Source organism: Naegleria lovaniensis (assembly GCF_003324165.1).
Source record: "Naegleria lovaniensis strain ATCC 30569 chromosome Unknown tig024, whole genome shotgun sequence".
Taxonomy (NCBI): Eukaryota; Heterolobosea; class Eutetramitea; order Acrasida; family Naegleriidae; genus Naegleria; species Naegleria lovaniensis.
The window spans coordinates 1-15,213 of NW_025407846.1; the positions used below are offsets into that span (position 1 = coordinate 1).

Here is a 15,213-nt window from a genome sequence, read left to right on the forward strand (position 1 = left end):
TCGTGAAATTGTTTTAGATATCGTCAAAAGAAAAAAGCCTGTTTTGAGATACGTTTCCAACAAGCTTTTGAGTGACCAAGAATTTGTACAGCAGATAGTTCAGTTAGGATGTAAAGATCTTTTGAAATATTTACCACAAGAATACACCACGGACAGAGAATTTTTGAAAAAAGCAATAAGACTTGGTGCAGGTATTTGTCGATCCTTTTATCCCTATTATAAGAACGACAAGGAATTGATGTTGGAAGCAGTGAAGCGGGATGGATATGCACTGAGGAATGCAAGTGAAGAATTGAAGAAAGATGAAGAACTTGTAATTGAAGCTGTCAACAATAATGGTTTTGTTTTGGAGTATAGTGATGAATTGTATCGAATACGAATGGAACATTGTTATTATGGTGCTTATTTGGGGAAACCTTAAACTGGAACCAAATGAGAGTTCAACAACAAGTTGGTTCACTATTGAATTGCACAGAGTACGCTTTTTCATCTAAACGTTCGAGCTCGAATGAAATGAAACAAAGAATGAGCAACGCGTACAGATCTGCCCGTAAAAATAGCTAAACACCAACACTCATTAAATCATGGTACGAAGGCAAACCCTTGTTGCAGCAGCATGGAATATTGTTCACGACCAAAAGACCTTCCCGTCGTCATCCTATCATGAAAGAAGAAGACGCAAAAAATGCCAAGGAAAACACCAAAGAAGAAGAAGGCAAAAACTAATCATGCTCGCAGTGCTGCGGCAGAGGACGAAGAGGAGTTATCAGCTTCCTCTACATCGAACATGCCGATCAGTGATGATGATACAACAATTCCTCCTCTTCTCTCAACAACAACAACAAATAACAGAAATTCTAAATCTACGTCTTCTCAATACGAGCTTTCAGATGACTCGGGTTCGGACCATGATATCAATTCTTCATCCAAAAACAATCGAGTGAATTCATCTTCTGATCAAAACCCATCAACGTTGGATATACATAGGAACAATGATGATGATCAAGAGGAAGTACCCGTTAAAAAACGGAATGGAAGCCAAGCCAACCTATCGTCATCAGAAACCGAGGATTCTAAGCCTCCAGAACAACATTCATCATCAAAATCCACCTCTTCTATGGAGTTAAGTGAGGACGATGATGTTACTGCTGCTGATAGTGATACCAAAACAAAACCATCAAGGAAAACATCAAACAAGAAAAAAACGTCAAAGAAAAAGTCGGCTGCAGTCAGATCAAGTACTTCAGTTAGCAACAACAAGAGAAAACGATCATCTGCCCAGTCATCCGATGATGAGGAAGCCGAAGACAATAACAGTACTGCAAACCGTGAGTTGAGCGATGACGACAATGATACAGAGTCTATTATTCCCACTGCAAAAGAAGTGGTGCCGAAAACTCCAACTCGCTCCCAACCACGTAGCAGACGAGGAGGTACTAGCGAAGCCAACACTCCTTCTGTTGCCAACACTCCCCAGACCCCTTCATCTGCCACACTGTCGAGGCCTCGGAAACTCGACGTATGGAAAAAGCTTCTCGTTCTTCGACCAGAAGATCTAATTTCCTTGAACAAGCTACGGTCAAGAATTTCACAAGCCGTAAAAGAAAGCAAATCCATGTCAGCCAACAAATCAAGTCCTAAGAAACAAGACTCTGACATTTCCCGATTGTCAGTAACAGTCAACTCATTAACTGATGCAGATTTACAATTGTTAGCCGATGAAAAACAACGTACGGGTACCGTGACACTCATAGATAGCACACAAGCCACTCGGAAATATCGAGATTTTACCGAGCTCGAGGAATTAGAGGACAAGGGAGCAGATTTGACCAATGTTCCCGTTCCGAATTTCACAGTGACCAAAGATAATACTGCGAAAAAGGGCTTTCGCAGAACCCATCACTATATGAAATATACCAACACTGAGAATTACGACCACGAAACATTAATGTTAAATCCAACTCCAAATTTACATGCAGATTTTGATACCTATAGTCATAGAAAAATTGATATTTCTCTCGAGTACAACATGGAGAGCGAAGACGAAGAGTGGCTCAATGAATACAATACAGGACGCAGGAATCCATTGTCAAAAAAAGATTTCGAATGTATCATTGCACTCATGAATAGAGCTTGCAAGAATGGCAAGATTCCATGGTTTTCAACGGCTTCTGTTATGGATTTAAGCAGATTTTTTAATGTAAAATTACAAGAGCATGATATTATATCTGTAAAAAAGTTGTGGGAGTCTCGGTACAACACAGATAGAAAGAAGAAAGAGCATGAGACGAGAATTGAAAATGAGATTAGACTTGTAAATTTATATGACCTCAAAGACAAATTTCTCAAGTTAAAATCAGTTTTTAAATCGGAACAAGATCATGCATCAAAGCAAAAAGATATGACAGAAAAACAAGTGAAACAGATGAGCAAGAAAGAATTTGATATATCAACTCACATACCAAAATTCTCTGATAAATTTCATGCTTTACGGAAACAAGATAAATATGAGCTTAAATTGGAGACTATACAACAATTTAAGGCGCGAGAGGAAGAAATTTATAACCAAGTGAAGCATTTGGATATACCAGAAATTGAAATGTACAATAGGGAACATGGCGAAGTGCACTCGCCAGCATCATTCACAGATTTTCATCAAAAAACAATCCAACCTCAACCATCCACAACCAATGGACCATTTCAGAACGAATCAGAGAGTTTAACTAGCGATACCATCGCTCAAACATCATCAAGTGACCAACAAGCTGAAAATATTGCCACGCGGCGGAGAACTAGAAAACGAAAAGATGCTGCCTCATCTTCCACACCAGGTGGTAGCAGTAATTCTGAAGAAACAAACACACCGGAATCGCCACCGTCATTGGTTGCTAAACCGTATACCTTTTCTCGCCTTAGCTCAAAAAAAAAGAAACAGTCACCAAATGTAGATAATTCTCCCTCTTCCCCTCATCCTCCAAACGACGATAATTGAATCATTAATTTATAACACTTCTACTAGGAAAATTACTAGGTTGTTTTGTTCTGTGGTTTCATGGAAAGTAAAAAACTATTGTAAAATAGTCATTTTCGTGACCAATTTACTTTTGGCAGTTCTTACATCAAAGTAAAACCAACAATACAAGTTATTGCGTCCATAGTCTGAATCATTATTCCAAGAGATATCTGTATGTTGAAATTTTCAAGGTATCCAACTGAAACAAAGGCACCTTAATTGATCCACATTGTCGCTCTATTGTGCTTAAGTTTGCTTAGATCTATTCGATAACTTTATCAGCAAAGGGCGGTCATATCAGGATTCATGAATATTTTAGAGAAAATTCCTGATCATTCATTCAGGGAAGGTAGAATAGAAATCTTGGAATTTTCGGGAATTTGACTCTGAAAATCGTTCCACACAATCTTTGGCAACAACACCCAGATTACAAAAAAATGTCGTTTCCATCCTCACACCACTCGAATCCTGGACGTGAGGAAGAGGATCACAATCTCGACATGTCCCATCATCATAATGTAATCATTCGTCATCATCACCATCAACAACAAGATAACGAACATGTTGACCGCAAGTTGACGGATCCAACAGACGAAGAAGAATCTTCCATCATGATGATGATCACTTCGGAATCAGTCAATGATTTTGATGAAAGCTCTCACATGATGACCACCACTCATCATCATGATAATCACCACTCGACAACGAAGCACATTCCATCTCCGATCGTTACAAAATTTGGTGATCATCAAGAAGAAGCTCATCATCCCATGAGATCGGAATCAACAACAATTGCTGAACCATTGCCATCTCATGAAACACGGCCGCAACAATACTTCTCTTCATCGACTTCTCCTCCATTACTGGAATCACATTCCAACCACACGTCGCGGCAAGCATGGGGTTCAAGAATTTCATTCATTCTTGCATCATTGGGAGCTGCCATAGGGTTTGGCTCATTCGTTCGCTTTCCCTATCTTGCTTACAAGAATGGAGGAGGAGCCTTCTTAATTCCATACACCATTAGTCTTGTAGCTCTAGGAATACCGTTATTAATTCTGGAACTCAGTGTTGGACAAATGTTGAGAAGGGCAGCAATCAAAGCCAACGGATTACTCAATCATAGAGCCAGAGGTATTGGTATTGCAGCTGTGATTTTTGGTGGTTTCGGAATTTGTTCATACTACAGTGTTTTAATTTCTTGGATATTTGTTTACTTTTATCACATGTGGGCTTGGACCTTACCGTGGAAAGGACGAGCAGAGGAATATTTCTTTGAGACCATCATTCGGAAAAGTCCAAGTGATACCATCGTAACGGAAATGAATGTACCCATCCTGATTTCATTGTTGTTGGTTTGGATATTTGTTTATTTTGGAGTTTGGAAAGGTACAAGTAGTACTGGAGTGATTACGTATTTGACCGTTCCATTGCCTATCATTTTACTATTGATCATGCTCATTACAAGCTTCTTTTTAGAGGGCTCGTTTTCTGGAATGTGGTACTTTATCAAACCAGATTTCTCCAAATTGCTCAATGTGGACATTTGGCTTTCTGCAGCAGGTCAGATATTCTTTTCGCTGAGCTTGGCGAGTGGAACCATGATTGCCCTTTCATCTTACAATGATCCAAAACAGAACATTGTCAAAGATGCATGGATTATTGGAGTTTCTACGTATTTATTTAGTATTTTCTCAGGTTTGTAGAAGGTCTCAATTTCACACAAATGATTTACAAATTTTTCAGGTTTTTGCATGTTTGCCATTCTCGGATATATGGCTCATACGAAGGGTCTTCACGTGGATGAGGTTGTGCAAGGAGGATTAGCTTTAGCCTTTGTGGTGGTACCAGAATCCATCTCTCTCATGCCTTTACCTCACTTGTTCTGTATTTTGTTTTTATTGTCCATGTTTACATTATCAAGTAAGTAGTATTTCAAAGCACATGACGATCATATTGACATGTAATTCATAGTTGATTCATGTTTTGGTATGATTGAAGGAGTTAATGGTGTAAGTATTGTTGTGTCACAACTCAAAGCTCAAATATTCATTTACGGTTCAATTTCCACGTATAAATGAAAAATCAAAACTCCAACAGACCATCCATGACGCATTTCCCAAGTTAAAAATGCATTGGATTTCTTTAGGAACGTGTGCTCTTGGATTTCTCACTGGAATTCCATATTGTTTGGACAAGTACGTTTTTAGAATATTGCAATTTATTAGTGATTTTAAATATCATTTTTGAATTCAATGGAACATTTTTCAGTGGCTATTATTTGATGGACATAGTCGATCATTATATCAGTGATTTTTGTCTAGTTTTCACAGCCATAGCACAATGTGTATTAATTGGCTATCTTATTGCAAACGAGAGTTTATGGAGTAAGGTGAAACAGCAATGGAAAGCTTCCAGCTATTCCTCTATTGAAGAGACATCCGTCGACTCTCCTGGAGGATACGACACAAATGAAAATCCCATCGCGCCTCCAACGATTGACAGTTTGGACGCATCTGCCGTTCGTACCGAACGAAATCGACGATTGAAAAACAAATTGAGAAAATATTGGAATATATTTTCGATCATTCTCTTTCATAGTGTGGATGAATATCGAGTGAAAATTAAGGCGATTTGTAAATTGGGGCCAAACAGAGATTGGAGTATTTTAATCAAATTTGTGAATCCTATTATTTTATTGATATTATTTAGCATTCAACTTGTTAAGGAATTTATAACACCATACTCCACAAAACCACATGGATCTACAGAATTTGATTGGCTCAGCTTGACCATTGGACTTTGCATCATTGTGTTCTATTTTGCAATTACCATTTTCTTTGCAATTTTCCCTAAATTGGCAAAACAGAAATCTGAAATTGATGGAAACACGTGGCAATTAGAGCTAGAGAGGCATGAGAAGGAAGATGCTGAGAAGGAAAAGGCCAATCAAATGTTGGAGGCACAACAGACACGTGACACAGAACAAACCGAGCCTAAGGAAGGGACTCTAGATGTGAATGGAAATTCTACAGAGGAACGTTTCGAAGATGTGGAATTATCCACTAGGTTGTAATCCATAGTTGTTCTATGATCATCATTAACTGTAAATAACGTTCTTTAATTTATTTCAGAAACAAATTCATTTTCGAACCCTCTTTTGAATCTGTTGAACGTGAACTTTGTTGGCTGACGATTCAACAAGCCAAGACCAATAGTAGGTCTCATTTCATCAATATTCATAAAAGTCATTAAAGCAAACCAGAGAGATGATTCAAAAAGTACCTCATGAATATTATAATTTTAAACACTTTCCGAAATTGTGAAATTACTTTATTTAATGCTCACCTTATGAAACTTAAAATGTTTTCAACCTAACACCTTCCTTCTCACTCTCATCAAAAAAACAATTCAACTGCTAGTAATTGCATCAACCACAACAACCACAACAACCATATCATTGTAAAATAGTCTAATTTCCAACCCCATGTTTTCACACCACCAACCTCACGGTAGACTCTATTCCTCTCGAATTACCAACAACACGGACACTCCTACCAGTGTGACAGCCTTCTATCGAAGTGAAGATGGTGCCTACGAGGAAGAAATTACTCACTTTCTGCCACGTTTCAAATCTCATACCTTTGGACCCAAACTTCATGGCAATGAAAAATTGAGAATTGCTCGTTTGGATATTTCAGATTCGACCAAACGAACCAAACAATTCTTGGAACCATTTGTTGCGCAAGATAAGGAAAAGATTGATTTCAATTTACATGTACCTTTTGATGATTTGGTGTTGACTCAGGCAGAAGGAGGTTCTCGTACTCATGTGGATGATCATCCATTGCCTCATAAGAGCAAAACTGGAGTGTAAGAATGAACAAGTGAGAGAATTGAATGAATTGATTGTGTAAGATGGATTGATTTCATCCACAATAAATATTCTTCAAAGTTTTCTGCATACCTCAATGAACATTAATTTTCAGCAGTTTCCAAAAAGTTCTAAAAACAGGTGTATGATTTTAAAAAGGAAAAAATGATGGCAATTCATGAGGCAGACACTCAACAGCCTCCGAACACGAGTTCATCATCATCGTCCAATCATAATAACAGCAACTTGTTGAACAAATTTCTATTGCATCAACCAGCATTTGCAAAACAAGAAATGATGGAAGAGATTCCGATGATGAAACACAAAATTTTGAATGGACTTTCTGTGGCTCATGATCTTTTCAATTCCGAGCTCAAAAATTTGGAAGGGGAGTCTTGTTTCTTTCATACGTTGAATGAATCCATAAATCTATTTAACAAATACGTTAGCTTGGAGTATCCACTTTCAATCGAGGAGCGCATTCAAATTCTCGAGATGGCTCTTCCCTTTCTTGTGGATGAAAAAGTGGGAAGTATTGCATTCATGGAAATTCGTACAAAAATTGCAGACCTGCTCTACACTCTCCTAAAACACAGAAAGGTGATCTTGCGAATGCAATATTGTCCAATGATGAAAGCAGTGACATGTTGGAAGAGACTTTACGAATTGATTAGACAGTCGTTTTTTAACAAGCAACGTAAGCTAGATTACGGCATTCCTAGCAATCCTGAGTTATTTATCAAATATGGATTGACACTAATTAAGGCTGTTTGTAAATTGAGAAACTTCTTTCCAACAAGTGCAAGCAAAGAAATACTAGACACTTTTACAAGTAGAATGTCTGTCAACCATACAGAGTACTACATTTCAATTTGTTACATGTGCTTGCTTCTTCCTACAAGCTTCCGAAACGAAGACTCAATTCAAGGGAAATGTAACTATTGGCTTGACCATTTAATTGAACTGTGGAACTCGAGCGTATCAAGCACGCCCCTAATTGAAGTTAACTTCTTTTCACTATTTTATCGCATGTCCAGAGATCGGTGTGGAGACGTTCATATATTTCAACCTCATTTAGATGATATTTTCACAGAAATTTTAAAATGTATGGACGTTCCTGTTAAGATTACAGTCTCAACATTAAGCAGCAAAATGGGTGTGAAACTAACTCTGGAAGATCAAGACGACAGCAGTGTTTCAAAACTGTATCGATTGGCATCCTCATCAGGCACTGATCCACCAGAAGTATGCAACCTATTTTGGTCGGACTCTCCCAAAGGTATTGCGCTCAAATATGCTGCTCAGCTTTGTGTTTATTTATTAGACTTTCCAGAGACCCTTCAATTTTTAACACAGCTCATACACTGTGTGGAAGACCAGTTCTTGTGGAACTCGAATTTAATTGCCTTTTTGCATGAGCTTATTAGAGCACTAGCCAAACGTTTAAAGCGAGAGCAATCATCCACATCAACAACTCAACTATCGGAAAAGGTGGTGGATGAAATTGTAGATATAATATTCTCTGTGTCTAAGGCTATATTATTCTCAGAGGACATTGAAATTTGGATAGTCGATATCGAAGTCATCAAACACCTCTGCTATATTAGACCAAAACGAGTAATTACTGAACTATTTGAAATTATTCTAAACAGCTTGCAAAATTTTAGCAAGGCCAACCAAATATCGACCACTATTGAGCTACTAAATGTGGTATTAATTCCGTTCATGACACAATGTGACGATATACCAGAAATTCGAGAATATTTAGCTCAAGTGTTAATGACTGTAGTCTTAAATATTGAAATCACGGACATTATGAAAGCAATTCGAGCGTATGAATTCATGTCGCGAGTGTTCCAACTGGTGCCTATTATCGAATCAAGCGATGCTGATGAGGTGCCATCAGCGGTATCTCTATTTGAAGATTTTTCTGTTGAATTTGTTAATAGAACGCTGGAATTTTTAAGCAACGTGACATATACTGACCTCTCCAAAAATTACTTCCGAATTATGACTTCCGTTTCACTATTTTTTCAACAACTCTCCCCCAGACTTCACAAACTATGTTTACAAAAGATTGTCCTATATTTGTCAACAAACTTTTTACCAGATTCTTCAAAACAATTGAGAGATCTTATTCATTACGCCAGTACCTACTACTGTGAGAAGTACAATCCCATGGATATTATTATTTCAGAATTGGAACCAAAAGTTCTGCAAAAAGACAACATGAATGACAAGGAGCTCAATTACTACTTGCTAATTTTAGGAAAATGTTTTAAGAATAACAACAACGCTATGCATCATTCAAACACAGTTAGGCAAGTTATTGACGCCCATTTAAGAAATAGCACAGAAGTGGATTTAAGTATAATTATAGCTGTTGGAAAATTTATTCGTCACTATATCCAAAGCTTAACCACGGTATATCTATTGGAAAAAAGAAGTGTTCCGTTTTCGACGTGGAATTCTTCTCGATTCTTGAAAACAGATCACTTTCAATATTGGGGAAAATTAGTGAATATTAATTCAGAATCCGAGGTATATGGCACCATCCCAGCAGTGAAGAGCTTACAGAGGCTTCTTTGATATACGATATTTGTATGGAATTACTTGTTACAAAATTGGATAATCGGCGTATTTCAGAAAAAGACGATCTTCTTACTACACTGACGTTCTTGAGATATGTCATGAAAGGAAGCTCAGTGATGCTTGATGAAATTGTAGAAAACAACGAACAATCAACAACCACATTATTCTCCATAATACCAAACAACAGGATCAAGTATTCAAGACTTGACATTGCTCAGAGACTCTCGGTGGTACTGAAAGAGCTGGCCATCTCCGAGAAAACTAGTGAATTGACGGATCAAGAGTCTTCAGATAACACCGAGCTGATAACTTGTCTGCTAGATGTCATTCAAATTTGTACTGTCTATCGAAGAATGAACTACACAAGCACCAGAGAAAACACAACACAATTATGGAACGCAATCAAAGTATATTACTTTAAGAGTTTAAATAGGAAGCACTATTACCCAAGAGCGGCAGTTCTTGACCGTATTCTAATATTGTACAAGTGGAGAGAGGCACTGCAACGAACAAAGTGGTGTTTACATGAAAAGTATTTAAGCAAAGTACATGAAACGCTTCTCACTGATATATTTAATTTGGCAACCTCTTCAGAATACGAAAATATTCGAGAAAAAGCTAAAATATGCTTTTTCAAAATTGCCAATTTGTTTAAGCATTCTCATAGAAAATTAATAGATCCATATATTTTAACATCAGTATCAGCCTTAACAGACCCAGCCTGTACGAACAACTATCAAGTAATAGGATGTATTGAGTTTTTGGCCTCCCCAATCGTGATCAAGACAATATGTAGAAGCTGGTTCTTTGCAAGCCGTTGTTTCCACTCTCTGTTCCTTTGTTCAGTGGACGACCATGAAGTTCATGCAAAGATTCACATTGTCATAGCTCTGTATGCATCCTCGTTTTTTGAGTTACCAATTCTGAACAAGGAGTCATTTGAGCTGTACAAAATTACCGTTCACAATCTTGCAACGCTTTTGAACAGAAATAACATGTCTTGGAATTATCAAGTAATTATTATTATTATGAGATTTTTAAAGTGGTTAGTGAGACAAGATCCAAAATATGAACATGATGTATTCCCACACGCCTATGTAAGCACAATAGCAAACAGCATGATTAGTGAAAATACTAACCTGAGGATTATATCTTTGAGCACAATGAACAGAATACTACAGCAGCTCAAGCCACATCAACCATTCCAAATTTTAAAGGATGTTGAAACAATCAAACGATTGCTAGACAACAAATTCGATGTATCTCCGTCGAACACAATGATTGACAAGCCATACAATTATACTTCAGACCATTTATCAGATGTCAACAATGTATTATCATTCCTACCACACGAGCTTAAAGTTTATGATTACTCAAAAGAATTACGACCCTCTTCATTCCATGACTCGTTAGAAGTCATTCAACAGTTGATGAGTGAAATAACTTGGTGGAAACGCTTTTTCGAGTGTGCCATTGACGGCGATACAACAACAAGCCCAACGTTTCGAATGCAAATGACATTCTTTTTCAAAGGTCTATGCCAAGTAATTGGCCCAAAAATTATTGACATTATCAAAACGTGTTGGGATATTGTATTATCGATTTCAAGCGACGAACCAAATCTTGATTTTGTGATTAGATTATCTAGCGAAATATTTACCGGTTGTGTTCGAGGTTCCAAGCATTGGCAATCTCCAGACCGTGCAAAATTGTTTAATATTCTCTTACCCAAACTAGAAAGAATGGCAGAACTGAGTTCTCATAACTCGTGTAATTTGGTAGTGTCACACGCTCTCGCACATTGTTTTCGAGATTTGGATTACCGAAGAAATACGGAAATAATTGACTTTGTAATTTCAAAAATTGATCTTGGGAGCAGTGACACGTTACTCCAAACAAAGATACTTAGCTTAACGTATCATGCGCTGGCTAACTGTGGTGCCATCAACCAGTGGTATCAACATCTTGTGAACAGCAAATTACTTCCGTTTTTGAAACATTCTCATTTTGAGATTCGAGAACTTGTAGGAAGCATCCTTGGTTTAGGATTTTTGGCGAACTATCATTTTTACATTGGTTCACATATTGGAAATCAAGACAAGAATTCATACTTGGAAAGTATTCTTCAAAATTTTGCAAATCAAATAGAACAATCAGAGACCGAGAATCAATTTGAATATGTATGCTCTGTCTTTTTTGAGTGTGTGACTCGTACCATGATTCGAGGAATTAATATTTTAACACCTTATCTAGACTCAATTTTGACCATTCTACTTGCCATCATTAACAAGTCTCACAATAACGAAATTACACTTCAAGCGAGCATTGTTGTTGCAAAAATTGCAACCATGGTTAACAAACAAGGCGCGAGCAGTATTTTCATGTTAGCCACAAGCAACCTTCAACAACAGACAAAACCCCATCCATCAGACAGTTCCAGCCAATGGAAATCAATGATTTTATTATCATTTTTAGGAAATTTTTCATTCAAAAATCAATTTTACCTATTTAAGCATGATGATAGTTATCAAACACTTTGTGAAGCATACCTTAATAACCTTAAAGACAAAGCCATGGTGATTCGCCAGCTTGCATCGGATATGCTCTGCTCTCTACTACGAATCATGCCTCAAAGAGTGTTGTTACCTTTTACAAAGCTCTTTCTAACGCAAGCTAAAGCATTATTGGACAAGTCTGATACGACTCAAAAGAATTCACAAGATCCTGTATTTGTAGGCTTAGGTTTGAGCTCTATTGTGAAAGCATTTTCACACTGTTATGACATTCCCACATTTCTGCCAAATATCATGGCGCAGTTGGCAAGAATGAGCAAATTTTCAACTGTCGTGCAAGGTCAACCTTTACAAAAGATTATTCGTGAAACCTTTGACATTTTCTTTAGATTACAACAATCCATTGATCGATGGGAACAAAACAAGACCAAATTCACAGCTCAACAACTTGAAACTGTTTCAGAGTTGCTATATTCTCCAAGTCACTATGCTTGATTCGTTTTTCAATCACCTGAAGCTGCTTTTACAGACACCAATCGATTCGATCAATTTTTTCAGTATAACAAAACAGGAAACGTCGCACCAAATAACTTTCATGTTTGCTCATGCCAATCACGAAACGGAGAAATCTTTTAATTTTCCACACCATTTAAAAAAATGCAACCACAAGAAAATCATTCATCCACTTCTAGAGCATCAAATTCCTCGGGTGCTGATGCTGGTGGTCCTATCGGAAGAGTTATCGTATGTGAGCAAACACATGAAGTGACATGCCAAGATGGTTACAAAATTTATGGAATTGTTTTCATTCCACTCGAGAGAAAGGATTCAACTCTTTCACGGGTACACTCGGGCGGTTCGGAAACTGCAATTTTAATGGCACCAGCTATGGGAGTTCCTTGTCGATTTTACAAGGATTTTTGTACATTTATTTGTGAATCAACTGGATGCATGGTCGCGACATTGGATTATCGAGGATGTTTTGCATCTGGTTTGAGAGTGAATGCTGTTCAAAATGATCGTTCTGACAGCGCTAAAGACAATTCGAAAATCATGAAGGATGAAAAGGAAATACTTTTTGACATTCAAAACAAATATATTAGTGTTAGAAATTGGGGACGTTTCGATGTACCAGCAATCATGAATTTTCTTGAAAGTACGCCATTGCATCAATTATTGTTGACCACAAATTTCCAATCCAAATTACCAAAAATAGTTAATATCATCAACCCTAGTACGGAAACCAAGGAGTTATTGAATACCCAACTCACTCAATTTTTAACAAGTCTCAAACAATCCCCTCCCATCTATCCCATTCACAATTTTCTCTATATTGCACACAGTATTGGAGGACAAATATTGGCCTATTTTCCCTCTTTGTATTTACAGAAATTCATTGGAAGTGTTTGGGTTGGAACTCAGAGTGGACTCATTGCACACTGGCCATGGATCCTACCTCGAATTCTCATGTTTTTCTATTGGTATGTGTATTTACCGAGTATGGCATGGATGTATCCACTCAACACTCCTCCAGTAAATGTGGCAAAAAAGCTCGTGAGAGATTGGTACTCGGCAGGACGATGTCGTCGAAATTATATTTTTGAATATTTTGGAATTGAGGAACCACAAAAGAATGGAGAACATCCTGCATGGACATTAGAGAAAATTCCAATGGTGAGTTATGTGATTGAGGGAGATCATTTTGCACCTTTACAAGCAGCGACGTGGATTTTGAGAAGTTTGAGTGATCCTAAATTTGTGAGCTTTACTGATCAACAACATTTGAATACGGATCGTTCGAGAATTCCCAAAAAAATTGATGTGACATTGAAAAAAACTGATTCCACACAACCACACGATCAGCCACTCACGCCAAATGAAAAGAGAATGTATCATGTTCATGGAGAGGTTGCTAAAAAAGTTGGACATTTTAACTTTTACAAACAACAGGAAGGAAGAGATGAATGTTGGCCTCACATGTTGACCATCGTGAAACAAATGTTGGAATTGAGCCATAAAGAGAACAAGCAAGATTCAGACATGGTGGAATTCCCGTCACATAAACGATTTTCAAAATTGTAATACCATTAATCTCCATGTGAGCTTAACACAATACGATAACTGACATTTTAATTGATCTTGCTTGTAGATTCATGGATGCATTCAAACTCACCACTGCATGGCTGAGCCATCATAGCTCACAAATGATCCATTTTGTGTCTTGGCATCAAAGTTGGTAATAATTTTGGCAATTCCAGAAGCACTATCTTCCACCTTCACTGGTGCATCTATATTGAAATCACAATTGTCAACAAAAGGAATTCCATTAAAAGATCACAAATGACCTACCTTTTCCTCCCTACAATGGCAATGATTGAATTAGCGAAATAGTGTGGGTTTGCGATACAAACTTACCATATCTGTTTGAACCCAACCTGGATGAATACTAATCGCATGCACATCAGGTAATTCAATACTGACCATCTTGGTCAACATATTCAGTGCAGCTTTTGAACACGAATAAGACACTCCTCTTCTTTCAAATGTTGGAGCTGTTCACGTACAATCATCCACGAAACCATTCCAATACATTCCCAATAATCGAACAGGAACAAACACACTCTCACTTACCAATCGATCCCATAATACTCGAAATGTTCACAACCAATGCTCCCTTCTCAAATAATTTAGCATTGTACAAGTGTTGAATAATCAACATGGGTGCAATGACATTGGTTTCATACACTTTCAACATGGATTCTTTCGTAGAATTCAACAAGGTTTCTTTATGCATGGCTGAATAAATTCCTGCATTATTCACCAACACACTCACTGCAGCGTGTTGTTGTTTCAAACGATCGATCAATGAAAGAACATCCTTCTCATCGGAAACATTTAAAGGTTCAATGGAAAGACGATCGGAATATTGTGATTGTAATTGGGAGAGATCTTTGGCACTATTCGGATCCCGGCATGTAGCAATGATACGTTTGGAAGGACTATTTTGAAGGAGAGTCTTGACCAACGCCAATCCAATGCCACGAGAGGAACCAGTGATGAGAATGGTGGACATTTTTTTTGTAATGTAAGGTAATATTTTCTTAATCATTGAGTGTTCAATCATACTACTACTCTCACTCTTTGAAATTTGTGTTTAAACGTGAGGTTGTTGAAATCAATGGATCAATGAGAGGTGCTCTCTATGAAATTAGAATTGATTG

General features: G+C 37.5%; 8 protein-coding genes across 8 annotated transcripts; 7 read left to right on the top strand and 1 right to left on the bottom strand.

Moving 5' to 3' along the window:
- Positions 1-421, top strand: C9374_005339 (uncharacterized protein; the record flags this gene model as incomplete). The annotated part of the gene is made up of 1 exon (XM_044695078.1): positions 1-421. A coding segment is annotated over one exon (421 nt), but the record flags the coding sequence as incomplete, so codon positions are not given.
- Positions 422-685: 264 nt separating this feature from the next.
- On the top strand, positions 686-2,992 carry C9374_005340 (uncharacterized protein; the record flags this gene model as incomplete). The annotated part of the gene is made up of 1 exon (XM_044695080.1): positions 686-2,992. One exon carries the CDS (start codon positions 686-688, stop codon positions 2,990-2,992), a length of 2,307 nt encoding a protein of 768 aa, XP_044547817.1.
- Positions 2,993-3,450: 458 nt separating this feature from the next.
- Positions 3,451-6,089, top strand: C9374_005341 (uncharacterized protein; the record flags this gene model as incomplete). Its single annotated transcript, XM_044695081.1, has 5 exons — positions 3,451-4,711; positions 4,760-4,936; positions 4,988-5,025; positions 5,114-5,211; positions 5,285-6,089. The coding sequence occupies 5 exons, from the start codon at positions 3,451-3,453 to the stop codon at positions 6,087-6,089; spliced, it is 2,379 nt and encodes a 792-aa protein (XP_044547818.1).
- Positions 6,090-6,500: 411 nt separating this feature from the next.
- C9374_005342 (uncharacterized protein) lies at positions 6,501-6,890 on the top strand (the record flags this gene model as incomplete). Its single annotated transcript, XM_044695082.1, has 1 exon — positions 6,501-6,890. One exon carries the CDS (start codon positions 6,501-6,503, stop codon positions 6,888-6,890), a length of 390 nt encoding a protein of 129 aa, XP_044547819.1.
- A 162-nt stretch (positions 6,891-7,052) lies between these two features.
- C9374_005343 (uncharacterized protein) lies at positions 7,053-9,476 on the top strand (the record flags this gene model as incomplete). The annotated part of the gene is made up of 1 exon (XM_044695083.1): positions 7,053-9,476. One exon carries the CDS (start codon positions 7,053-7,055, stop codon positions 9,474-9,476), a length of 2,424 nt encoding a protein of 807 aa, XP_044547820.1.
- Positions 9,477-9,577: 101 nt separating this feature from the next.
- On the top strand, positions 9,578-12,487 carry C9374_005344 (uncharacterized protein; the record flags this gene model as incomplete). Its single annotated transcript, XM_044695084.1, has 1 exon — positions 9,578-12,487. The coding sequence occupies one exon, from the start codon at positions 9,578-9,580 to the stop codon at positions 12,485-12,487; it is 2,910 nt and encodes a 969-aa protein (XP_044547821.1).
- Positions 12,488-12,649: 162 nt separating this feature from the next.
- Positions 12,650-14,074, top strand: C9374_005345 (uncharacterized protein; the record flags this gene model as incomplete). The annotated part of the gene is made up of 1 exon (XM_044695085.1): positions 12,650-14,074. One exon carries the CDS (start codon positions 12,650-12,652, stop codon positions 14,072-14,074), a length of 1,425 nt encoding a protein of 474 aa, XP_044547822.1.
- Positions 14,075-14,079: 5 nt separating this feature from the next.
- Positions 14,080-15,065, bottom strand: C9374_005346 (uncharacterized protein; the record flags this gene model as incomplete). The annotated part of the gene is made up of 5 exons (XM_044695086.1): positions 14,080-14,113; positions 14,166-14,280; positions 14,342-14,351; positions 14,408-14,544; positions 14,624-15,065. 5 exons carry the CDS (start codon positions 15,063-15,065, stop codon positions 14,080-14,082), a joined length of 738 nt encoding a protein of 245 aa, XP_044547823.1.
- Between the last annotated feature and the right edge of the window lie 148 nt (positions 15,066-15,213).